The sequence below is a fragment of the Sinocyclocheilus rhinocerous genome, unplaced genomic scaffold (assembly GCF_001515625.1).
Source record: "Sinocyclocheilus rhinocerous isolate Xijiao unplaced genomic scaffold, SAMN03320098_v1.1 scaffold271, whole genome shotgun sequence".
Classification (NCBI taxonomy): Eukaryota; Metazoa; Chordata; class Actinopteri; order Cypriniformes; family Cyprinidae; genus Sinocyclocheilus; species Sinocyclocheilus rhinocerous.
This window is the reverse complement of record NW_015657574.1, coordinates 391,273-416,758: the sequence shown is the minus strand read 5'-3', so window position 1 is coordinate 416,758 and position 25,486 is coordinate 391,273. Positions and strand designations below refer to the sequence as shown.

Here is a 25,486-nt window from a genome sequence, read left to right as displayed (position 1 = left end):
AAAACCGAAGGTACGGTTTACAAAATCTGCACGCACGGATCATAAATTCGTGGGTACGGTTTATTAATCCGTGGGCACGATTTGTTAAACCAAGGGAACAGTTTAAGAATTCGTGAGTACGGTTTATAAACTGAGGGGACGGATTGCAAAACTGTCGCCACGGATTGATTTTTTTCTCCTACAGGTGACTTCCCGGGCTCTGTAATTTAGTGCATCCTTACCGAATAAAAATATTAATTTCTCAGAAAAATAAAATCTTACTGATACCAAACCTTTGAATGGTAGTGAATGTTTCATCATAATGCTCTTAATACTCAATGTCAGACAGACTGTGACAGCCGGAAATGTATGAGTGTTGTCAGCTGGCAGGCACCGGGCTTATCCCTCATCAGATGATTTTGTCTCGGTCTCGTACCAGACATGACTCCTGCATAAACATAGATTTAAGGGCACAAGTCTGTCTACTTCACTCAGCTCTTTTTGTGCAAAATTCCCAGAGCGTGATTCAGCGTGAGTGATGGGTGGCTAAATTACAGGCTGGATGTAAATTCAATCGTGTGTGAGAGGGAAGTATAAACACAATGCTGTACAAAACTTGGTTACAAATGCTTTTTACATTTGTTATTATAGTTTGACCTGCTTTATGCACAAAAAGATGTTGGTCAATCCTGTAGCTTAAACAGTAGAGCATGGCACTTGCAATGCCAAGGTCATGAGTTTGATTCCTAGGGAAAGCAAGAACTGATAAAATGTGTATCTAGAATGCAATGTAACTTATGTAAGTCACTTTGGATAAAAACATGCATAAATGTAAATGCATTACACTCTCAGAAAAGAAATATAAAAGCTGTCACTAAGGCGGTATCCTTTCAAAGGGTACTAATATATACACTTTAGGTACTAATGTGTATCTTTAAGGTACCAATATGCACCTTTAAGGGTAAATAAGGTAACAAGGTGTACCTTTTGAAAAGTAACCTCCACCCCAGTGACAACTTTTGTACCTTTTTTCTGAGAGTAGGATATGCAGCATTTTTAACCATTGTAAAGCATTTTAAGACAGTTAAATAAAGATGCAGGTCTTGGTGCAGTTTGTTCCTCATTGTGTAAATAAACTAATTTTTCACTTTGTTATCTTACTTTAAAAAAGAAATCATCCTGTGTATTCAGAACTGGTCTGTTCAGCACAAAACATCCCTCTAAGAAAATGATTCATGTTGTTTTGCAGGCGTTGGATCTGGACCGCAGTGTGCTGCACAAAATAAAGAAGTCAGTCAAGGCCATAAACAGCTCTGGTCTGAGTGAGTATTACAAATACGTAACGCCTTAATCAATAACCAACAGGTTTGTGCTAATTTTGCACTTTTATTGTGTAATCGGTTTTGAAAGTAATGTTTTTTTTTTGACTGTATAAATAATAGTATAATTGTTCTATTAAGCCCATTTACTCAAACAGTGCCAAATGATATATAACAATAGCCTGGACAAAGATTTTGGTTTCATATACAGTGTAATTCAAGTCATTGTTACTCTAGCAAGCAGGTTTTGTGCTCTACCTCACACATTCCTCTCATTCCTACCAGAATCACCGATACCTGTTCCAGCAAGAACCTGCTTATCTCTCTCTCTCTCTCTCTTTAGAGCTAGATTGTCGCATCTGTAGTTGTTCTTTAAATCTGTTGCTGGTGAGCGATTATCATAGTCCTTGAATAATCTTACCTGTTCTGTGCACATACTGTAATACTGTACAGGAATGTTTTTCAGAGTTTACTGCAGCGATGTTATTGTTGAAGTCTGCATGAAATCAAAATAGAGCATATTTACAGAACCCATTCAAATTAATCTAGAGAAAAAGTGTGTTTGTCTTCATAATCTGTATTCAAAATTGGAAAATTTGCTTCCCTTCTGGAATGGCTTTCTTTTTACGATGTCAGATTGATGGTTTGAGTAGAACATTATTAAATAAAATAAAGATAAATAGAAACATTTGGGGGAAAAAACGAATAAAAATGACCAAAGCCCATCAAAAATTACTAAAACTTAAACTACAATTAAAAAAAAAAGCTTTAAAAAAATTTTTTTTTCTTCAAAATATGAATAAATACTAAAATATTATATAAATAATGCTAAAATATTATTGGTTTACACAAAGATTGACATCAGAATGAGTACCCTGTGAGGTTCTGAAAACTAGTCGAATAAATAATAATAAATACATTTTTTAAATGATTAAATCGGTGACAGTTCCTTCTTACTAATTTCCTTCATTGCAGGAAGCAGACTTTGTTAGCACGTTGTTTCCTCTTTATAGTAACCCAGATCTTAAACAGCCTGTTGGCCTTTCTCTGTACTGCACACCACTGGGGAGTGTGGTTACGAAGCTCTTTTCTACAGCACTCTACTCGTAAACTAGGAAGTATGTTTTTTGCAAGCGGTAGGAATGGAAAAGGCCCACATGACAGGAGTTTGCTCATGCCTGCATGAACCACTGAGATAAGGTCAAGCAAAGTGTATTAAAAACAAATGAGCTTTATAAGGCGACATTTGAGCAATGCGTGAAGTATCCATGATAACCAAGCAGGTTTTTGTATATAATAATAACAATAATGTGGAGAGTAAATGACTGACAGACTGTTTCGGTGTGTTTTCAGCTCACGTAGAGAATGAGGAGCAGTACATCCAGGCACTGGAGAGGTTTACGGATAACACTGTGTACAAAGATGACCCTGATATGTCCGATTACTTCCTCAGATTTGCTGGTTTCACTAAGGAGCTCACTGGTCTCTTTAAGAATTTGGTGAGCCAGTCTCTGACATCCATCTGTTGTAGATCTTTCTGCTATGAATATTTCAGGCCTGTATTTGTCTTGCCTGTGGCTCGCAAGCAGCTGACTGCACTCTTCAGGAAATACTGCCTGAGTTACATGTAGAGCGTTTTCACACCGATGTATGTAATTACACAAACTATACACTTTGTTTTGAAACTTCTAATGTCTTCTTTTGTGCCCACAGCTGCAGAACATGAATAACATTATCACTTTCCCACTAGACAGTCTGCTAAAGGGAGACCTTAAAGGAGTCAAAGGGGTAACTATGCAGTGACATTTGTATAAAATATTTGTATAAAAATATGTGGTAGCACTTTTGTTTAGTGACCAATTCTTACTATTAACTAGTTGCTTATTAGCATGAATATTACTAGCATATTGGCTTTTTATTAGTACTTATAAAGCATGCTTTATTCTGCAAAACCATATTTTAGATCCCTTAATCCTACCACATACCTAAACTTAACAACTACCTTACTAACTATTAATTTATTGAGTTTATCGAGTTTATTGTGGCAAAAGTCATAGTTAATAGTTAGTTAATAGTGAGAATTGGTCCCTAAACTAAAGTGTGACCAAATATGTACCTTTCAAACATTTGGGGTCGATAAAAATGCAGTAAAATAGTCATATTTTGACATTTTATTACAATTTAAAATAACTTTTTAATTTTAATATATTTTCAAATGTAATCTATTCTTGAGATGGCAAAGCTCAATTTTCAATTACTTCAGTTTTCAGTGTTACGTGATCCTTCACAAATCATTCTAATTTTGTGAATTCTCACAAATACGATGGTTATGGTGGTTTGTGTTTTTTTTTTATGTATATTTGACCTTAAGTCTCTTTATATATTGACTGTGCTCTCTTTTGTTCATCAGGATCTGAAAAAGACTTTTGATAAAGCATGGAAGGATTACGAAACCAAACTGTAAGCACCTATTAACCTCTTTATAATAATCTCAGTAAATATATAAAAAAGTAATAGTTACAAATTGATCAGTGAACATTAAATGTAAGCCTTGGACACTCATGAAGCCCTTAGTGATTGGATATCTTTGAGATATTCCTGTTCCTTACAGCGTGATGCACAAACGAAAACACATTCTGAACAAAGTTGTAATAACTGTAGATTAGTTTATTTGAATCTAGCATACAGGGGAATGGGAGGTTGCACTACATAGTAGGAGGTTTAGTCATTTCAGATGTTTGAGTTTAAAAGTGAACTATCCCTTTAATTCCTGGGCCTGTAGCATAGATGAAGAGCTTATCATAACGTGGGACCATACCTTAAGTAAACAACAGCACCGGCATATGGTGTGTTTGTGCATTATGAGGCATTGATGAAAGCCTAATGTTTGTGCATGGTTAAGTACATACGCTGTAATTTTCTTTTCATGTCAATGCTCTAAACTTATTTACAGGGGCAAGATTGAGAAAGAAAAACGGGAACATGCCAAGCAGCACGGTCTGATCAGAACAGAGATCAGCGGAGGAGAGATTGCAGAAGAGATGGAGAAAGAGAGACGCCTCTTTCAGCTTCAGATGTGTGAAGTAAGGAATGTGGTTCACATACAACCAGCATCAGAAAGGGCATCTCTTTATTTTTTTTGAGTGAGCAATGGTGATGGTTCTAGTTCACTTCTTGCCTTGGTAATATAAGACATGACTAAAGAAAAGTCAGGTATTAGAGTTGTTGTTTATTTTGCAAGGTGACCCAACTTCAAATCCTGACATGCTTTTTTTACGCACACACGCACGCACACACACACACACATGTTTGTTTCTGTGAATTGTGGGGACTTTCCATAGACACAATGTCAAAAATTTCAGGTTTTACTATCCTGTTGCATAAAAAAGTACACCCATCCAACATACACACACACACACACACACACACACACGACAGCCAGTGATCATCATGCATTTTCACTAAATGTTAAAGAGAAATTTTTGCATTTTGATCATCACTCTTTTGAAACTTAGTTAACAAATAGTTAATGGAAATACAAACCAAAAAGAAAGCAACTGAAATGATTGTTTCATACTTTTTTTCCTAGTATCTCATTAAGGTGAATGAAATTAAAGTCAAGAAGGGAGTTGACCTGCTCCAAAACCTCATCAAATACTTTCATGCCCAGTGCAAGTATGTTGGTTTATAATACTCTCCTAGTAACAATACATTTCATTTTTAAATGAGACTTTTAAAAGAATTGGTTTCCTGTTTCCACACAGTTTCTTCCAGGATGGGTTAAAAGTTGTGGACAACCTGAAACCTTTCATGGAAAAACTCGCCACAGACTTAACTGCAGTATGTTTTTTGATATCACTGTATGCACTTTTGAAGATATATTCTTTATTTAGACAAAGCAGTTAATTTCTTATATTCTGATGTTTGCTGTTGCTTGTGTGTGAATTGCAGAACAAGCAGACACAAGATGCAGAAAGAAAACAGCTAATGCAGCTGAGAGATATTCTCAAATCTGCCCTACAGTCAGAGTGTAAGGAGGTGAGCCCAAAAATATTTGGAGACCATGATTGATTGGACGATTTAGTGGTAAATCTTGTTGTTTTGTTTGTTTGTGTGTTGAAAGGACCTCCAGTCAAAGCAGAATGCAGGCTATAGTCTTCACCAGCTACAAGGCAATAAAGCTCACGGCACTGAGCGCTCTGGGATGCTCCTCAAACGCAGCGAAGGGTGAGTTTGTCTGCCACATCAATGATATTGTCCAGCGCATCCTTTTTAAAAGTTTGCATGATGAAGGCTTCTCTCCATCTTACAGACTGAGGAAGGTTTGGCAGAAAAGGAAGTGCACTGTGAAAAATGGATTATTGACTATTTCTCATGGAACGGTAGGGGAATAAAACAAACACTATGTGTGCAACTCCTTTTTTGCAAGGTTGGCTCCACCATTTTTACAGAGTTTGAGGGCAACAGCGTGTTGGAAGAACATAATCTCAAAATACCATTTAGTGGCACTTTCATAAGGATTTTATAATGTAATATAGTGTGTTCATGTATTAATAAAAAGTATATATATATATAAACTTATTTATTATTAAAATGATAGAATTGTAACAAATAAAATTACTGTATGTAAAATAAATTCTGAGAGTTTATATAATAGAATTATAATTGTTACATGAATCATTTTTTTAATATACTGTATATGAAAATATGTTTATTAAATATATTTATTACTTTTATTAAATAACACATAATTCTTTATATTTGTATCTACAGTACAGTATATACCCCGTTTCAGTGAGTATTGCTGTTAATGTGTAATAAATGCCCTAAATGTACCCATTTTTTCTGCTCTTTCTTTCTTGCTCTTTCTCTCTTTTTTCTTTCAGGCCAATGCACCGCCAGCAAACCTGAACCTCTTAACCTGCCAAGTGAAGCGTAACCCAGATGAGAAAAAATGCTTTGATCTTATATCACGTAATATACTTTTAACAACCAGCACAGTCCAATACTCTCATAAATTCAGAGCCAGTATTTTCAGAGTCTGTCATAGTTCATATGGTTGGTTGGTCATTTTTATTGGTTTACTGTTCTCTTCCATCTTCTAGATGACAGAACGTATCACTTCCAGGCAGAGGACGAAGCAGAGTGTCAAATGTGAGTGTGGAAGTGAGTGTGTGTGTGCTCACACAAATTTTACATGATTTTATAAATGTGATACATTCTCACCATGTGAGAGTGTAATTATTACGTCCATCACTTCTGTCTTTTCCTCTCTTCATGTGTATCTTTCTATTTCAGATGGGTGTCTGTGCTCCAGAATAGTAAAGAGGAGGCCCTGAACAACGCCTTTAAGGATGATCAGAACGAGGAAGAGAACAACATCGTGCGGGAGCTGACCAAGGCTATTGTGGGAGAGGTGAAGAAGATGAGTGGCAATGACGTGTGCAGTGACTGTGGAGCTTCCAGTAAGCAATATAGGTTTGATGTAATGTAACCTAGTGGTTAAGCATCTGGGCTGGGGACTGAAATGTTGCAAGTTTGAATCCTACAAGGTTTGATCCCTGAGTTGTAAATGTAATGTAAATGTAAATAATGGCTGAATCAAATTAACTACTGAATCGTTTTTGTTGTTGTTTTCTGCATTATTTTAGGAGAGCTTGATTCTTGCCTCAGCTCACTCTACTGCTTTTTGTTTTAAATGAAATCTACACCCTGTGCTTCCTGTTTTGCATCTGGCTTTTCCACTTCTCTTTGTACATTGTATGAAACTTAGTCATCCCAGCAGAACTTGTTTTATTGTTTAGATCAAAGTTTTTCTTAGAAAAGATAACCCTGTATGAAATACAAATGATACGTCAGTGGCTTTTCACTTGTTGTTACTGCAGATCCAACATGGCTCTCCACAAACCTGGGTGTGTTGATTTGCATCGAATGCTCTGGAATCCATCGGGAAATGGGAGTTCACTACTCCAGAATACAGTCTCTGACGCTGGATGTCTTGGGCACATCTGAACTCTTGGTAAAGTCTTGTAACAAATTGGTAATTTTGAGAAGAAATTGCAAACATACAGATTGTGATGATTTTAAATGGGTTGCAGCTTGCCAACAGCGTGGGCAATGCAGGATTTAATGAAATCATGGAAGCAAACCTGTCAGCAGAGATCCCCAAACCCAACCCTTCTAGTGACATGTGAGCGATCAGTTTCATTAACATCTTTTAATTTTTTTATACATTATACATGTCTCACATTAAGATCTGCTGTTTTGTTTTAATTTTTTTTAGTCTTCACATCATACATTTCATTACAATGTTTTCTCTCGCAATTGTCCTTCAGGCAGGTACGAAAAGACTTCATTACAGCCAAATACACAGAGAAGCGCTTCGCTCAGAAGAAGTATGCAGATAACGCGGCCCGGCTGCATGCACTGTGTGATGCGGTGAAGTCCCGGGACATCTTCTCTCTGATCCAGGTGTACGCTGAAGGAGTGGACCTGATGGAGACCATTCAACAAACTAACCAACATGTGAGTTGTAGGTTGGAGTCATTGTGTGTTTTCTTTTTCTATTGAGGTTGTACACAAAAACAGCATCCAACACCACCCGTGTAGTCCGATTCTTGAACAAATGATTCTTATGGGTTGGTACATATACATTTGTATATAAATACAAATACATATAGTGTGTTTTGCATCAGTATCTTTTTTTAATAAATGTTTTTAATAATATAATATAATATAATATATATATATCTTTGCTTTTCACTGACAGGAACCAGGTGAGACAGCGCTACATCTTGCAGTACGAATGGTGGACCGGAACTCTCTCCATATTGTGGACTTCCTTGTACAGAACAGGTACTCCATTGATGTTCTGTATTTTAGCTAAAATAAGATTTTATTCATATTTTATATGCATATTATTCAGACATTTTACATGTCCAAATGTGTGTGTATGTGTTTGTGTATGCAGTGGTAATTTAGACAAGCAGACTGCCAAAGGAAGCACAGCGCTGCACTACTGCTGCTTGACTGACAATAGTGAATGTATGAAGCTGCTGCTGCGGGGAAAAGCATCTGCCTCCATTAGTAAGAGTTCATATAATTTGCTCTAACCTCAGGAATTCAAACTACACACACATACACACACACACACACACACTGAATTAAAAAACAAAATCTAAATAATTTTTCATGAAAATAATGAGACATTTTTTTTTTTAATAAATCAAGCAAAATTGCAGGTCATTTATTATTAGTATTTGATAATAAACTAGAAGACAAAAAAACTTTTTTCTTGTTTTTCTTGCAGCTAATGATGCAGGAGAGTCTCCTCTGGATCTGGCACAGCGTCTCAGACACACAAAATGCGAGGAGCTGGTGGGTACAGTACATTTGTTATGTTTAATGCCAGCATAAATCCTGAAGTGCTGATTTTTGCTCTTCTTTGCTTTTCTTGAGAGCAAGTTCTTTGCCTTTCCTGAGATTGTGTTCACGCAAATTCCCCTCCAATATGTTCTTCTGTGCTGTGTGATCGACAGCTGACTCAGGCGCAAACAGGGAAGTTCAACGTCCATGTGCATGTGGAGTATGACTGGCGTCTGCATAACGATGACCTGGACGAGAGTGAGGATGAGATGGAAGACAAGGTTAACATACTTTTTATACAAAAGAAGCCATTTAATTCAGTTATACTCTCTTTAAGATTTTTTTTTACAATAAATTAATACATTTATTAAGCAAGGATGCATTAAATTGACCAGAAGTAACTGCGAAGACATTTATAATGTTACCGAAATGTTTTTCTTCGTTAGCTTAGTTAACACTGAGAGAACATACGTGTTATTGTAAACAATCATGCATATACTTTATGCAAACCTCATTCACTGTTCACAACATAGTGAATGTCACATAGGTTATTACATAAAGATCAAAATGTATTTGGACAAAGAGAATATTGAGCACTGAATATTGGTACCTTTTGGCTCATCCTTACGCCATTGATTTTGTGTTTCAGCCCATTCCCAACAGGCGTGAGGAGCGTCCAGTTAGCTGTATTATTCCAGGCATTGGCCCCATGATGCCCAACATGAGCGCTCTGGCACGGGATGTGGCTAATGTGGTCAATAACAAGCAGAGGGCTTTTATTCCAAGCATGATCTGCAACGAGACTTACGGCACCATGCTTGATGTTAGTCCACCGCCTTTGGGTTTACCAGGGGTGCCGGGTATTCCTCCTCTACCGCTTCGTACCTTGGGAAGGGGTGAGTAGCATTCAGGCATGGTGAGTTGAGAATCTTCTGGTAGTAAATTCTGAAAGCTTTCATTCTGAAATAGCTTGCTTACAAATGTACATTCAGTAAAGTCATAAACATACATATTAAACACATTTATGTGTGTTTGTGATGTCAGGGTGGAGTCCTCCAGCGGACATGGTCGGTAGGCAGAGATCATGCTCAGACCCTTCAAACCCTCAGAGTCCAGACAAAAACATGTCAGTGTATGGTGAGTCTGACCTCAGTACAGTCTTACACCCATTTCTATACAGATAATTATTTCTATGTTACATAGTCTACAAAACTCTTATATTCACCAAGGCTGCATTTATTTGATCACTAAAAGTTTATTATCAATGTAAAAAACAGTTGTGCTACTTATTATTTTTGTGGAAACCATGATCCATTTTTTTCAGGATTCTTTGATGAACAGAAAGTTCAAAATAACATTTATTTGAAATAGAAATAATTTGTAACATTACAAATATCTGTACTGTCGCTTTGGATCAATTCAATGCATTCTTGCTGAATAAAAGTGTTAGTTTCTTTAAAAAAAAATTGTAACTTTTGAACAGCAGTCAAGATGTTTTTTTGAACATTGTTGTTCCATAATGCTCTACTAGCTCTACCGGCTGGTCAACCAATTTAACCTACTATGGAACAGCTATAAACCAAGCACCATGTTCCAAAAATCAAGCTGGTTTTTCTTGTAGGCATATGAATAACAGGTCTTGTCTCTCCTATAGTGCTCCCCCCTGCTCCGCCACCTCCTCCTGCGGCCAAAAGACCACTACCTCCAGATCCAAAGGCAGCTCTTCCCCAAGTGCCTCTGGTTCCATCTGCACCCTCTGCTCCCCCAGTTATACCACCCGCTCCTGCTAGAACAGCGCCCATAGTGCCACCTGCTCCAGTGTTGCCCACATCATTTTCATATAAATCCCCACCTCCTCCTGTACCCCCACAGCCAAAAGCCCCTGCACCCAAACCAGTAAAATCCCCCACTAGGTAAGATGTCACCTCCCAGCTGCATTACAAGGAACAGATTATCAGATGCTGTGTTTTTTTATAGGGATTTCAGGTGTTGGTTTTGTAGCATTGTTAGCATTGGCTACATTATATCAGCTGCAATGTTCTGTGTATTTCTCAGGAATCCTGTTGGTCATTTTAGTAAAGATGCAAATGTAAATAAAGCTCCACCCACTGTCCCCCGACCAAGTGACAAAACAGGTGAATTTAATAATGCTTACATACATGATGAATACAGCTCTAAATCCAAAAAACTGATATATTTTAGGTTGAAATAAGCTTAAATGGTCATTTTTATTAAAACGTTTTTTTCTTCTTCTCCAGATTCTGGGCCATCTGCCTCCGCACCAGCTCCTGTCCCTGCTCCCAAACCCAGAACGGCCCCACCTGTAAGTGACAGCCATTAAAATAAATTTTTTCCCCCTCAAAAGTACACTACCATTCAAAAGTTTGGTGTAGGTATGATTAGGTATGATGGTTTTTGAAAGCCTGTGTTTACTCTATCAGAATAACAAGTAATGACTGAAATATTGTAAAAAAAAATTATTAGAATTTAAAATAACTGTTTTCTATTTAAATATATTTTAAAATATCATTTATTCCTGTAATGGCAAAGCTGAATTTATAGCAGCCATTACTCCAGTCTTCAGTGTTACATGATCCTTCAGAAAGCATTCTAATATACTGATCTGGTGCTCAAGAAACCTTTCTTATAATTATCAATGTTGAAATTGTTGCTTAGTATATTTGTAAACGCGTGACAGATTTTTTCAGGATTCTTTGATGAATAGAAAGTTAAAAATAACTGCTTTTATTTGAAATAGGAACATTACATGTAAATGTCTTTACTGTCACCTTGAGCAATTTAATACATATTTGCTAAATACAAATATTAATTTCTATTATTTCACTTTCACTTTTCAAAAATATTAATAAAAAAGAAATTTACTTCAAATTCTTGAACAAAATTTTATACGTAATTCTTCTTTTAAATGAAATGACATAATTTTTTTTTCATTTAGTAGATTTTTATTTTTTTCAAACAGATTAAAAATGTTTATATAGTTGCTCCAAAAATATTTTGAGATTTAAGCCACAATTAAATGTGAAATTTCATTGCATTACATTATATCAAACCAAGTGACATCTGCAAACATGGTGTTATTTTTCTTTAAAATAAATGTCACTCGATATTTTATTATACATATTACAGTTTTTTCAATTGCTTGCACACACAATCTTTACTTGTCACACAATTTCTGAAACCCCACACAAACACCAGAGCCACACACCAAATCTGCAAAACCATACACTAATACTCGGCTTTCAATTTCATAAAACACTTTTTTCAAAACACAACACTAACAGGAATCAATATTATGGCAAAGGTGTTCGCAAATGTTTGCTTTTGTGATATTTTGAATGTAGTGCTTTATTTTGCAAGAGATGTGAGGCATTTTGCATTTTGTGTGTGCAATTTTTGGATTTGTGTGTAAAGTTTTGAAAAAAAGAGGCAAAGTTTTTAAAATGTGTGTAAGCAGTTGAAAAAAACTGTAATTGTGATGTCAGTGGCAAATCTAAAACATTTGTACTTGTTTCAGAAACAGAGACCTAAGAGAGTAAAGACCCTATATAACTGTCAGGCTGATAACCCAGATGAACTGACCTTCTCTGAAGGAGAGGTGATAATAGTGGATGGAGAGGAGGACAAAGAGTGGTGGGTGAGTACGCAGTCATACTTTTTACACAGTACATGCGCAAATCAGCTGACTGAATCATGTGTGATCCTGATGACTCCTGCAGGTGGGCCACATTGACGGGGAGCCGAACAGGAAGGGCGTTTTTCCTGTCTCGTTTGTTCACTTCATCACTGACTGATGTCATACATTGCTGTCTTACTAAGATCACAGGCTTTTTGTGACAGAAACCTGAGACCACTGATTATTGAATTAATCGCCATCCTTATGGCTGGATGGTGGCGTACGGGACATTCACAAACATAAGACCTCAGGAAACCATTCCGATTCCAAGTGCAATTACCTCTAACTTTAATGCAGAAATGATGTATGAACTGTGATGAGTGCTATGCTTTATATGGGGACCATTTGTTTTTATAAACTGTAATATTGTTGGATCCTTACTCTCATCTTTATAAAGCTTTTTATCTATATCAGTTGCAGAGCAACTCTTATTTTGCAAGTGCAGTTAAGTGACATGTAGCTTGCATACAAGTATGTTCTCCGAGTTCTGTTACCAAACAAGCCATTAAAACTTTTAACTCTGTACATTTAAAAGACTGGTTTATTTTCAGCACTAGAGATATCTTTTTACAAAAATAACTGACAGAATATCAAAGTAGTGGCTCAACAGTTCACAGTATTGTTATACATTTCAATAGTTACACTACAGTTGAAAAGTTTGGGGTAAGATGTTTTTTTTTATATTTATGAAAGAAATCTCTTATGCTCGACTGCACACAGCAATACTGTCAAATATTATTACTATTTAAAATTACTATTTTAATATATTTTAAAATGTAATTTATTCCTGTGACTGCATTACTCCAGTCTTCAGTGTCACATGATCCTTCAGAAATCATTCTAATATGCTGATTTGGTGCTCAAGAAACATTTCTGATTATTATCAATATTCAATATTTTTTTCTCAGGATTTTTTGATGAATAGAAAGTTCAAAAGAACAGCATTTATTTGAAATATATTTTTTTGCACCATTGTAAATGTCTTTCTGTCACTTTTGATTAATTTAATGTGTCCTTGCTGAATAAAAGTATTAAATTCCTTCAAAAAAAAAAAAAAAAATCTCAGACCTCAAACTTTAGCATACATTTACAAAGCACTCCTCAATAAACAAGGACATCTTGCCATATTGAAACAGGGTCCAAGGTCTATCTTCGACCACCACCGATTTTATTAATTTACAGCATAGTCAGATGGTCCAAGAAAAAAAAAAATCACCCTTTTCAAAAGACAACCTTCAAGTTTCCTCATAATGGTTATAGAAAAAATACTTTAAACTGTTCAAAATACTCATCCGTATATTTACAAATCAAAAATCTCCACATGATGTCTTTAACTCGGCAGAGTGAATATATGCACAGTGGTCTCTCCAAAAAGGCCAACAAAGTCTGTTAAGATGGGCTAGTTTGTCTCAAAGAAGCAAAGGCTCTTCTTTTAGGTCCTTAAGCGCTCTGTACAGCTGCTACAGTATTTGAAACATCTGCAAAAACAAATGGGAAAAAACGTGTTCAGTCAATCATTCTGCAGCCCTATCCAATGCAATATCAACTGCTGCAAGTTCAGGAACTGAACAATTATCATGTTCATAGAGGTCCACAGGTGCAGGATCTCCATCCACTGGAGTGGAACCCTTTCTCCTCTGCAGTGGTGCTGGATCAGAGTAGTTGTTCCACTGGAATAAGGTTGGTACAGCCCCTTTCTTCAGCAAGCGGCGCCCTTTAGGAGTCGACGGCTCTTTCACATCTTCTCTCTTGAAATGACGACTGCAGACTCTCATATGGGAAGTGATGATTAAATCCTTGCGTTGAATGCTGCATATCCACTTTTTGCATCTTTCTTCGTCCGTGGGGAAAGAGTGAAAGCTCAGCACAGAGTTGAACTTTGAGGAAGCCGAACACAATGGAACACAACAATGCTCAGCTGCACTACTGTCTTCCCGCCGTTGAAATTTAAACTTTCTGGATGCCTTTACTACAATGAGATATTGGGTATATTTGTAAAAGTTCTATACTTCAAAAATGAATCATTGTTGAGTCGGAGATACGTCTTGTGCATAGAGTCCATTGCATACTGCTGGTCTCAAATGTAGGACTTTTCTAAATAACTATCCACAAGCACTGAGATTTGTTTGTTGACTGGACATTTTTGTTCTTTAACAGCTAATACCATTTAAATGTTTGGAGTCAGTAAGATTTTTTTTGTTTTTGAAAGTCTCTTTTGCTTACCAAGGCTGCATTTATTTGATTAGTAAAAACAGTATTATTGTGAAATTTAATTCTTAAAATTCTATTTTAAAATATTAAATATGTATTCCTGTGATAGCAAAGCTGTATTTTCAGCAGCCATTACTCCAAGTCATCAGTGTGACATGTTCCTTCAGAAATCATTCTAATATATTGGTTTGCTGTTCAAGAAACATTTCAGGATTCATTGATGAATAGAAAATTCAGGATTTGAAATAAAAATCTTGTGTAACATTATGAATATCTTTACTGTCACTTTTGAGCAATTTACTGCCTTCTTGCTGAATAAAAGACGTAAAAAAATAAAAAATATATAATAATATATAAAAATATATGAATAAAAAAACGTATTGACCCCAAACTTTTGAACGGTATTGTAAGTAGTCAAAATGCATCCAAGTGTGGAATACGGCTAACCTGATATTAATGGTTGTGTGTGTATCCGGCTCTCCTCTAGTGTTAGAAAGCAGGCTGGTTTGACAAGCTTCGATTCTGTGTTAGCTGGATCCACAGCTTCACTTGGGCCCTCAGTCTCACAGGTGAGTATGTGGATGGGCCCCCGGCAGCCTTTCAAGTGGATCTGGATAGATTCCTAGAACAGGACGTAAATATAAGTTCATATTACACATATTCCTTCCAGCTATCAGATGAGTGTCCTTTAATCATTATTCAAATAAGGGGTGGGCAAGATAACCAAAATAAACAGGAGTGTTAGAAAGCAGGCTGGTTTGACAAGCTTCGATTCTGTGTTAGCTGGATCCACAGCTTCACTTGGGCCCTCAGTCTCACAGGTGAGTATGTGGATGGGCCCCCGGCAGCCTTTCAAGTGGATCTGGATAGATTCCTAGAACAGGACGTAAATATAAGTTCATATTACACATATTCCTTCCAGCTATCAGATGAGTGTCCTTTAATCATTATTCAAATAAGGGGTGGGCAAGATAACCAAAATAAAATGCAAATGTCCTTTCCCTGTTGTCCTTTTACATCAAAATCCACCAACATATGTTTATAGAAAGGTTTTTCGCTTAGAAACTGTGCTTGATCTGTGCATACTTTTTCTCCCAATTCAGACAATTTTTTCCACTGGAGAAATCAATGTAATGGATAGGGGACTTGTATTAATGGTTTGAAGTTAAAAACATCTTAAAGATGGATTTGTTTATTACAAACACACAGCTTTTTACTTCACAGGATATGAATTGATGGACTGGAGTCATGTGGATTACTTGTGGTTTATTGAGATGTTTTTATCAGCTGTTGGTATTTCATTGCAGAGGATCCATTAGTGAGAATGTGATTTAATGCTAAATTTCTCCAGATCGGTTCTGATGAAGAAACAAGCTCATCTTACTTCTTGGATGGCCTGAGGGTGAGTCAATTTTTATTTTTGGAAGAACTACTCCTTTAATGGCAATCACAACAGAAGGTGATATAATATAGGCTTCTAATATAAGCTTCTGTCACTTTAAGACCTCACACATGGATCCAATATATATTGTCAAACCGCCCAGCCCTAATTAAAATTAGTGCTGTCAAATGATTAATCGCGATTAATTGTATCCAAAATAAAAAGTTTTTGTTTACATATATGTGTGTGTACTGTGTATATTTATTATGTATATATAAATACACACACATGCACGTATATATTTTGAAAATATTTACATGCATATATTTATATAATTTATATATAAATATATTTCATATATAAACATAACATATTCCTCTTAAATATATACCTGCATGTGTGTGTATTTATATATACATAATAAATATACGTACACACACACATATTATGTAAACAAAAACTTTTATTTTGGATGCGATTAATCGTTTGACAGCACTAATTTAAATATTACATTTTAAAATGACACCTAAGGCTCAAAGTCTTTCAGCATGTCTCTCACACTTACCTCAGTGGGAGTGGGCACCTCTAGCTTGGACTCTTCAGGGGCCCTGATGGCTATTATAGTCTGGTCCTTGAAAACACCAATCTGACAGATGTCCTCATATGTCACATAAGCTGAGGTACAACAGCAGTTAAGACCAAAAACAACTGAAAGAACTTCTATAACATTTGTTAGAAATACTATCACAGAAATATGAGAGGATATTCAGCATTGTCTTTGAGGTCGGTCAGAGCAAAGAGCTGTTGGGCGCAGTCTTTGATGAGCCAGTCAAGGGCCTCCTCCGTTGACTTCAGATGAAGTAGGTCAGCTTTCGTCTTGGCGTGCCACTGATTCCCCAAGCTGCTGTTTGGTGATGGATTCCTTGAACATGTATAGAAAAATCAGTGTAAAATCAAACCTCTAGACTCACTTCCAACTAATGTATTTCAATGGACAAATTTCACTTTTACAAACTACCAAATCTTGTTGTGGAACTGTGGAAGTAACGTTCTGTCTAAACTTACATCCACTGGATCTTGTTTTTGGACGTCTTTTTGATTAGCTGGATGCCTGCTAGCACATTAGTGATGTCATACACCCGCCTCTTTCGTGTGCCCAGTTTTCGAGTAACCTCATTGAGGTCAAGGACTCCATTCGGTGCCGAGTGAAGCAGCTGCATGAAGCGTTTGGTCAGTCGTCCAAGAGCAACGTCAGAGCGATTCGGAACTGGAATGAAAATTTAAAGCTTTTTTAACCTTTGGTCAAAGTACATTCAAATTCTGTGCAGCATCAGAAAGTGAATGAATTAAAAACTTTTGAGAACATCCCATACCTTGACTGGTGGATGCCCCTGTTGCTTGATTCATATTGTTAATGTTGGGATAGCTGATTAAACTAAAAGAAAGGACATTATATAATGAATGGGAAAAATAATCAATATTGTTTCATTCCTTTTGTAGCAGTTATTTAATGTAGTGTTACCTTCCAGTGAGACACTGTCCTTGTACTTGACTATTCATGTTATGTGAACCATCATCTGCAAGACTGTGGTCTTCATCATCATCTTCCTCAAAATCCTCAAACTCCACATCATAAAGTTCATCTTCTGCAGCAACCCCACCCTTTCAAGACAAAATTAAGGTTAATAACACTTGATACTGCATAGCGTTACCCAACGTATTTAATAGCAAAATCGCCCCAGCTATTTGAGCACATGTATTTTACTTCTTCTTGATAACTCTTAAACAAGATGCAAAATTTTTATTTTTCTAGATTTTATTTCATGAATTTTATTTCTGTTTCAGCTGTACAAATATAGAGTTAATATGGAGCACAGAAGGTAATAATGGCCAAATAAAAGCTTTAAACAATAAGGTAATATTGTTTAATATTAATTTTATCACATAATTTTGGATAAAACAGTAATGTTCATCCAAGAATAAATGTGACCCTGGACCACAAAACCAGTCATAAGTAGCATGGGTAGTCTATATTTGTAGCAATAGCCAAAAATGCATTATATGGGTCAAATTATCGATTTTTCTTTTATGGTTCAAATATTGTCCTATCCTAACAAACCATACATCAATGGAAAGCTCATTTATTCGGCTTTCAGATGTATAAATCATTATAACTGTTTTTGTGGTCCAGGGTCACAAATGCAAATTTATTATTATTTTTTTTACTTTTTCCCTTAATATAATAACACTTTTAAATGTACAACATAATGTGAATAGATTTGTTTTTATTCAGAATGATTTTCACACTGTTCCCAAATATGATCACGTTTACTTGTATTATGATGATGATTTATATGAGGCAGAGCATTATTATACGGCCAAAATACGGTTGTATCTGTATTATGTTTTATGGAGCTTTGATCAATGCATCATGTCAAAAATAGTGAATGACTTTCTGATGATTATATATATATATATATATATATATATAGTTGGTTGTCAGAATATGCATTGCACCCTTCTAACCTCTTCCACTGGATCCGAGTGCTCTTCCAGCTCATCACACGAGCTCCAGCCGGAGACCGGTCCCTCTAATGGGGGCATAACAGGGATGGCGTCCGCGCTGATGCCGTTCGGCGTAATGTGATGGCTCAGGAAATGATCCTCGCATATCTGATGTTGATCTGTGATTTCGCGCTCAGTCTCCCGTAAAGCGGCCAGCCACACTTTCACTCGGGCCTTGTCCTTGGGGAAACTGAAAAACCTCTTGGGCGGTCGGCTCGATTGCTCTCCCGGTCTGAGATCCCTGTGGTTTATGCATCCTTGGACCACACACTTCACCATTGTCGCTACACGCTGCCAGATTATTTCGCCACATTCAATCACATCAACGTGCATGTGCAATGTTTACACACATCACGAGAGGAAATGCGAAACACGACGTCACGTGATCCCGTCTGACCAATCAAATGATGTGATTTTCTGCTTCATGTTTTCTCTATTGCATAAGCGCACCTAGTGACATCTAGTGCAATGGAGAAGTACTACCATTTTATACTACACCATCCTTTTTAATGTCTGCATTGTCTTGTTTTTTTTGTTTTGTTTACGTAGATGTATTAATATTTGATATAGGCGTGTGTCAACATTTCATTTGCATACTGCATGTATGAGCATTCATCATTCTGCAGCATATATGTATGTGCAAATGTTGCTAATTTTATACTATATATGCATATATATATATATAGTATAAAATTTACATGTTTCCGTTTCACCAACTCATTTAACAATTTACATTCTAACCAAACAACAAAAACGTTGCAAAAATACGTACTGGTGGATACTGCACATGTTTACAACTATCCACACATGTACGAAGCAGAGTTCGTTTTAATAGCCTAAATAGCAATTTATTAATAAAAAACATTAAACATAATTTTGGTTTCATTGTAAATGTAAATGATTAAATTAACATAAATCTTATAAAAGTACATTAATAAACAAAACTTGAAAATAAAACACAATAACGGCTTTTATATTTGATATATTTCAGATCGCCAGGAAACGAGGGAGCAGATGATGGCGTAAAGAAAACAGCTTTATTATTATTATTATTATTTTATTATAAACAGATGTAACAATGACAATATATCACATGCCAGGGAGCAAGAGAATAATGTACCTTTTGAACAGATATACAGTTGTAAAGAGAACAGCTGAATCGTCCATTAAAACAAAACAACCTTTCAGAACCGTTCATTAAAACGAAAACAAATTGAGGAAGTTAATTTAAAGGAACTTTTCGAAAGTTTCGCGGAAATGAGTCGGACTTCCCATCAAAGTGAAGTCTGGCACCCTTACCGACGTCTGCCTTTCAGCCAATCAGATCGACCTGCGTTACTTTGCGTAATTAATATTCATGAGTCAAGCCTTCACTGTAGTAGGATTTGTAAATGCGTTTGGCGGACTGTGGGGTGTTGTACTGCCGTTTTTTTACCAGCAGTGGACAGCAGCAAGCAGCAACAGTCTCTCCAGAGGTGGATGTGGATGAGTGTGGGATTGAATCAGGGCGAACTGGGCTGCCACTGTCATAGAGAACAGCACAGAACTAATACAATAGCGAAACATGGCTACTGAGACGATATCAGCCTGCACCGGATCCAACTTGCTACAGCCAATAAGCGAGATAACCAACCTTCCGTTAGATCAGGTACATTTCTGTTATTTGTATTTTGTGAAATGAGTACTGGAGGCACAACAACCCTCATCACAGCTTTCATTGGCATCCAGGTCCTTCTACAAATCCTTTACAGGCTGTGCACGAAAACATTTGGTAAGGACGATGAAAAAAACGTTGCATTTTTAATGTTTCCTCCCGAAATTCATGACGTCTTCCTGAGCAATCGCATATTTCCGTCGGATGGAGTTGATGGTGTGATCGTGAAATGTGTCATTTGCGTGATGAAATGGATGGTGGACTGCTCGAGGATTTACAAATGTGGACATTAGCGAATTTAATTAATATACAACCTAGATTAATGTAGGCGTAGATCATATAATACAGGGGAGAAAAAACACTAGACAGTGTCAGGCACTTTTTGGAAACGTCACGATATAGTGCTACCCAAGAGAGTCTTTTTAAAGGTGTTTTTTTGTGGTTATCATTTCTGTTTGCTTACAGTTAACACACATATATTGCACAGGAAAATGTATACATATGGGATGCTGCTCATAGCCTAGTAAGCTGGCTCAGGGGCGGATTTGGTGAATTGGGGGCCCCAGGCAAAATATAGGAATGGGGCCCTATACATTTGCACACATTTTCCTAGATCAACCTTGAGGTTCCTTTTTTGTTGTGATACTTGCTGCTGCGCAATGGTGCCCCATAGTTGTGTCCAATGTTTCTACATTTTTCATGTACATGTTATAATGTCTTTCTTTCATGTTGTAGACCACGAAATAGCAACTGATTTACAGTTAAGATACAGGTTTTCACAAAAACAAAATAAATGATAAAATGATAAAGCTCACAATTGAGCGTTTAAACCAGGGGTGAGTCAGAAGTATAAATTATTATATGAATTTAAAACGGGGTCATGTGGCGTATGTGTCCTCTACTTGGTTCCTTCTCATAAATGAGTAAGCAGCATTTAAAACAATTATAAACAAATAATACACACTGTTTCTCAATATTTAATCACAGCTTCAGATGCATAATATTTTCATCTCCTTCAAGCAGGATACTCAAAAAGCATGTTTAACTGGGACGGTTGTCGTGGTAATAAACACCGTAAACAGCAACCGTTCGCGTGTCAGCGCTTAATGCGCATCTCCTATATGAAAAGCTTTTTAGGGGGCCCTTGGCTTTTGGGGGCCCAAGGTGGTCGCCTACCTTTGCCTAATGGGTAAGTCCGCCCCTGAGCTGTCTATGTAGACAGCATTTTGGGATGAGCATGAAATGCTGTCTAGATAGGCAGCTCACTAGATTTGGAGACACAGCTATGGCTCTGTGTGTACAACAGAGAATGACAGCTTGGGTAATTGCCTTGTTTTGAATCTGTGTTCTCTCAAAGACATTTACAAACTAAAACAAATTCATTGAAATCACATTGCATGGTCAATGATGTGGTGTCATTTTCACCCAGGAAATATTAAAGCAGTTTTAGCAGGATGTTTTGAGTGTTAGACTTTCTCTGCATTGATAAATATCATATCAAAACATTTCCGGTGAATTAAAGATTTGTTATCATGATAGATGGGAAAAAAAATCTATTAGGCCTACATTGCAAGCATTTACACCTGAAATGGCCATTTTTATAAGTCTACATTTATTGATTTGTAAATAGCTTGTACCTGTATTGTATAGCTATATTTAAATGAGAGGCCAAACAAGAAACCAACAACCATGACCTAAGGTCAGGGACAGAGGCTTGTGGGAGTGTACGACATATTATGAAGATAGATGCTGATGGTGCTGATTACCTTTCTCACTGAAATATTTCCGAGCGGTAATTGATAGATGTTAATTTGGGCTTTTTGTTTAAAAGCATCTTAACCTTAACCCTTTATCTCTGACCAAACGATTGACAAGATTTTATTGAAGAATGGACACAAGCCATTGGTTTATGCAATATCTAACTTTGTAAAAGATATCTTGATCATTTTGTGGTGATTATGTGGATTGTTCAGACACTGGTTTTATGAAACCATGAAACCAAACACCAAAATGGGCAAGAGTGGTGATTTATTACGTTGTATGTATGTAAGCTTCTATATTGATTTAGTACCGAGAGGATTTTAGTAAAGACATTTGAAGAGATGGAGCTGTCTGTGCACATATTTTTACTGCAAACAAAAGGCAAACATTCTGTTCAAAAGCTTGGGGTCAGCGAGATTTTTAAATGTTTTTAAAGAATTCTCTTATGCACACGAAGACTGTATTTATTTTATTAAAAATACACTAATACAATAATAACATGAAGTATTATTAGAGTTTAAAATAGCTGTTTCTGTTTTAATATATTTTATATATATATATTTCTGTGATGTCAAAGCTGATTTTTATCAGCCGTTACTCTTCAGTGTCACACGATCTTTCAAAAATCATTCTAATATCCTGATTTGGTGCTCAAAAATATTAATTATTATCATCACTGCTGCAAACAGTTTTTGTGGAAACCATGATTGCATCTTACTGAATAAAAGTATCAATTTCTTTAAAGAAAAATCATCCAGACCTCAAACTATGGAATGGTCGCGTATGCTCCATATATATACACTTTAGATGTAGGTTTAGTAGAAAAGTTACCTCCTCTAAGGTGTCCTGTTGATGGAGAATTACTCTAAAGTGAGAACAGACTGTAATGTGAGCAGTACTCGGCTAGCATTGCTCTCCCTCTGCCAGAAACTGGACTCCTATTACACTTGGGCCTAAAAGAGAGAAAGTCTCTAATGCCTTTTGTCTCTTGTGCAGTTTGTGGTTAGTTTGGATCAGACGATTTCCCTCGTTCCCTCTACAACAGGATGTCTTCTTCGGTTCTGTTTTGTACACATTACAGCCGCATTCATCAAATGACAGCACATTTATTTGTTGTTCTGAGGTCACTGCAGGTCACCAGCTTCAGGGCTTTTAAGATTCACATCAAGAACATGCCATTTCACAGCCGTGTATAGTTGGGTCAAAAGGTCAAAAGGGGGTAGAACTGTCTGTTTGTTTGACCAGTAGCAGGGGGAAGTGTTTGGGGAAACCTTTTTTTTTTGTAATATGTAAAGTGTATTCTGGGGTTGTGGTCTTATCTGTATCGGCCAATATGTGATTTGTTAGTGGTACCAGTTAGTGTTACCAAAAGTTGAGGCATCCATCCCATCTTTTGTTAAACACGAATATATATATATATATATATATGGTTTTATTTTGTAGCATGTGCAGAAATCTGGACTTTTAAGGTGAATGTTTTTTTTTTTTTTTGTAATCAGCCTAACAAAATGCAGATTTATATCTAATGGCAGCCAATACAATATTATATTGGTATCAGTCAAAATGTCCATATTGGTTTTCAGTTATAAGTTCAATTATAGCTTTTGAAACTATAGATTTGATTTTTAGTGTGTTTTATTTTTAATTTTAACCAAAATAGTGTACAGTTTTATATATCTGGCATGATTATCAGCCATAACAGTAATCAAAGTAATTATAGGCATTGGCCAAAATTTCCATATAGATGTGTCCATGGTGCATTTAGTGATCAGTTCAGTTATAGCATTTCAAACTATTGATTTTATTTTTAGTATAATTTTATTTTTATTATTTGTTTTTACCAAAAAATATTGAATATAAATTATATACAGTATTTGCCATTTATTGATTATCTTCCATGACATTCAAATAATTATTGGTATCATCAGCCAACATTTCCATATTAGTGCATCCCTGGTGTATTCAGCAATCAATTCATTTATAGCATTCAAAACTATTTTTGTAATTATTTTTTTTTTTAACCAAGATGACAGAATTTTGTATCTACCATTTTTGATTATATGCCATGCCATCAAAATGATTGTTGGTATTGGCCAGAATTTCCATATCGGTGCATCCCTGGTGTATTCAGTGCTCAGGGAACACGGATGCTGGATTGCTGAGACCTTTAGTGAATCAAGAAGTGGCATGTTAACATTTTATGCTCTGCTTAACCATTTGACTGTGAGAGGTGTTGGTTTCTTGGGCTGAATGAACAGGTGAAGTGGAAGGCGGTTTTCTTATCTAACAATGCCACAATAACTGCACTTTGCTTAACAAAGACCCCATGCCTCATTAATGCAAATAACACCCGTGTGTATTGTTGTGCAGGCCTCCAAATTCATTAGTCAGCTCTTGTGTACCTGATCTGTGGAGCCTTCGCGGTTTGATTGAGTTTAAGGCTTACGCTAATAAATCATATGAAGTGCTGATCTCAGAGCATTTGCTCGCTACATGTGCATCTATATAGCAACTAACAACTTAAGTAAAACTAGTAGTTTTGAGTTGATTTTGATTCTGAGCCCTGATCTTCTGGTCTCCCACTGGAAGAAGAAGCCTCGGTGCTCTTTGCTAATTGCTCAAGGAGAGAACATTATTTCCATGGGGATCCTGATGGAAACAATGGAGTCCAATAATTGATTTAAATAAGTGAGCTGATTTAGAGATTGATTTGGGTGTTATTTACATGTAGTTGAGGAAACAATAATTCACACTCTAAAAATAATCTCAAACTCATTCTGGATGTTTAGGCTATTCAGTGAGTCATATGTTTCTTTGGTTCCTAAATTGGCATGATGCTCTCTTAATTTGGAAACTGCTTGATCATTTTTCTTTATTGAGTAATGTGGAGCAGTGGGCTCTCTGAGTCTCTCAGAAGATGCAGATTAATTTAGCAGGTCTCCAGGGGATAAGAATCCTAGCGTGAAAGTGTTTTAGAGACTGCGGTTTACTCTGTAACTCAGCATTTTCACTCATGTGTTGGAGAAAAACAAATACTCACGTTGCCACATTGCTATTTTGTGGATTACATAACAAACAAGGCCTATCCAAGAATTATGTGTGCAACCAAAGGTTGGCCTTATAAATCTTTTAACTAAGAGACATTTAAAAACACTTTTTTTATAAGATAATAAGAGTGATTATTCTAAAGGTCTTTTTTTGTGAAAAGCTACACATTTTAAAAATCAGGCATTTACATGTGATGCATTCTTGTCTTCATAAACAGCAGATGGAACACAGTAGAATGGAACACATGTTTTCAAAAGTGGAATAATAATTTTTAATAGGTATTAATTAAAAAATATATCTGTTATGAGTCACTATTAATTTTTTTTAAATTAATTCATCCATATCAGTTGATATTGACTATTTAAATTTTTGCATTTAGATTATCTTTGCCATTATTTCATAATGTGCATTTGAACTTATTTTTGATAACATTTATTATGTGCATTTTAATTATTTAATTTATATATATATATATATATATATATATATAATTGGATATAATGCCAAAG

General features: G+C 36.1%; 3 protein-coding genes across 5 annotated transcripts in view; 2 read left to right on the top strand and 1 right to left on the bottom strand.

Annotated features, from left to right (window-relative positions):
• The window catches only part of asap2b (ArfGAP with SH3 domain, ankyrin repeat and PH domain 2b), an 18,470-nt gene extending 5,590 nt beyond the window's left edge, over positions 1–12,880 (top strand). Inside the window, exons 1-28 of one of the 3 annotated variants that reach the window (XM_016529233.1) lie at positions 1,227–1,301; positions 1,584–1,685; positions 2,652–2,797; positions 3,012–3,086; positions 3,709–3,758; positions 4,252–4,381; positions 4,888–4,973; positions 5,063–5,138; positions 5,250–5,336; positions 5,422–5,525; positions 5,611–5,680; positions 6,185–6,272; positions 6,404–6,452; positions 6,597–6,763; positions 7,184–7,317; positions 7,397–7,488; positions 7,634–7,823; positions 8,068–8,153; positions 8,269–8,384; positions 8,608–8,675; positions 8,837–8,944; positions 9,313–9,559; positions 9,708–9,800; positions 10,318–10,576; positions 10,719–10,798; positions 10,922–10,986; positions 12,199–12,318; positions 12,401–12,880. In XM_016529233.1, coding sequence (XP_016384719.1) covers positions 2,732–2,797; positions 3,012–3,086; positions 3,709–3,758; positions 4,252–4,381; positions 4,888–4,973; positions 5,063–5,138; positions 5,250–5,336; positions 5,422–5,525; positions 5,611–5,680; positions 6,185–6,272; positions 6,404–6,452; positions 6,597–6,763; positions 7,184–7,317; positions 7,397–7,488; positions 7,634–7,823; positions 8,068–8,153; positions 8,269–8,384; positions 8,608–8,675; positions 8,837–8,944; positions 9,313–9,559; positions 9,708–9,800; positions 10,318–10,576; positions 10,719–10,798; positions 10,922–10,986; positions 12,199–12,318; positions 12,401–12,475 — 2,781 coding nt within the window. In that variant the 5' untranslated portion in view covers positions 1,227–1,301; positions 1,584–1,685; positions 2,652–2,731 and the 3' untranslated portion in view covers positions 12,476–12,880. Of the gene's footprint in view, positions 1–1,226; positions 1,302–1,583; positions 1,686–2,651; positions 2,798–3,011; positions 3,087–3,708; positions 3,759–4,251; positions 4,382–4,887; positions 4,974–5,062; positions 5,139–5,249; positions 5,337–5,421; positions 5,526–5,610; positions 5,681–6,184; positions 6,273–6,403; positions 6,453–6,596; positions 6,764–7,183; positions 7,318–7,396; positions 7,489–7,633; positions 7,824–8,067; positions 8,154–8,268; positions 8,385–8,607; positions 8,676–8,836; positions 8,945–9,312; positions 9,580–9,707; positions 9,801–10,317; positions 10,577–10,718; positions 10,799–10,921; positions 10,987–12,198; positions 12,319–12,400 lie in introns of those variants that run through there. The other 2 variants (XM_016529232.1, XM_016529234.1) reach the window with 2 other exon arrangements.
• A 494-nt stretch (positions 12,881–13,374) lies between these two features.
• On the bottom strand, positions 13,375–18,981 carry LOC107721299 (transcription factor E2f1-like). The gene is made up of 8 exons (XM_016529236.1): positions 18,476–18,981; positions 17,472–17,611; positions 17,323–17,384; positions 17,015–17,228; positions 16,716–16,871; positions 16,515–16,629; positions 15,016–15,190; positions 13,375–13,835 (listed from the first exon to the last, which is right to left on the bottom strand). Exons 1-8 carry the CDS (start codon positions 18,845–18,847, stop codon positions 13,798–13,800), a joined length of 1,272 nt encoding a protein of 423 aa, XP_016384722.1. The 5' UTR covers positions 18,848–18,981; the 3' UTR covers positions 13,375–13,797.
• Positions 18,982–19,897: 916 nt separating this feature from the next.
• Positions 19,898–25,486, top strand: part of LOC107721374 (membrane-bound O-acyltransferase domain-containing protein 2) — a 33,024-nt gene continuing 27,435 nt past the window's right edge. Inside the window, 1 exon segment of the mRNA XM_016529361.1 lies at positions 19,898–20,162. Coding sequence (XP_016384847.1) covers positions 20,079–20,162 — 84 coding nt within the window. The 5' untranslated portion in view covers positions 19,898–20,078.

Coding starts and splice junctions, on each gene's coding strand:
- LOC107721299 (XM_016529236.1), bottom strand. CDS start 18,847: ATGCACGTTGATGTGATTGAATGTGGCGAAATAATCTGGCAGCGTGTA. Junction 16,630..16,715: donor GACCTCAAAGACAATGCTGA/ATATCCTCTCAT, acceptor CTGCTGTTGTAC/CTCAGCTTATGTGACATATG. Junction 13,836..15,015: donor CACACAACCATTAATATCAG/GTTAGCCGTATT, acceptor TTGTTTTTGCAG/ATGTTTCAAATACTGTAGCA.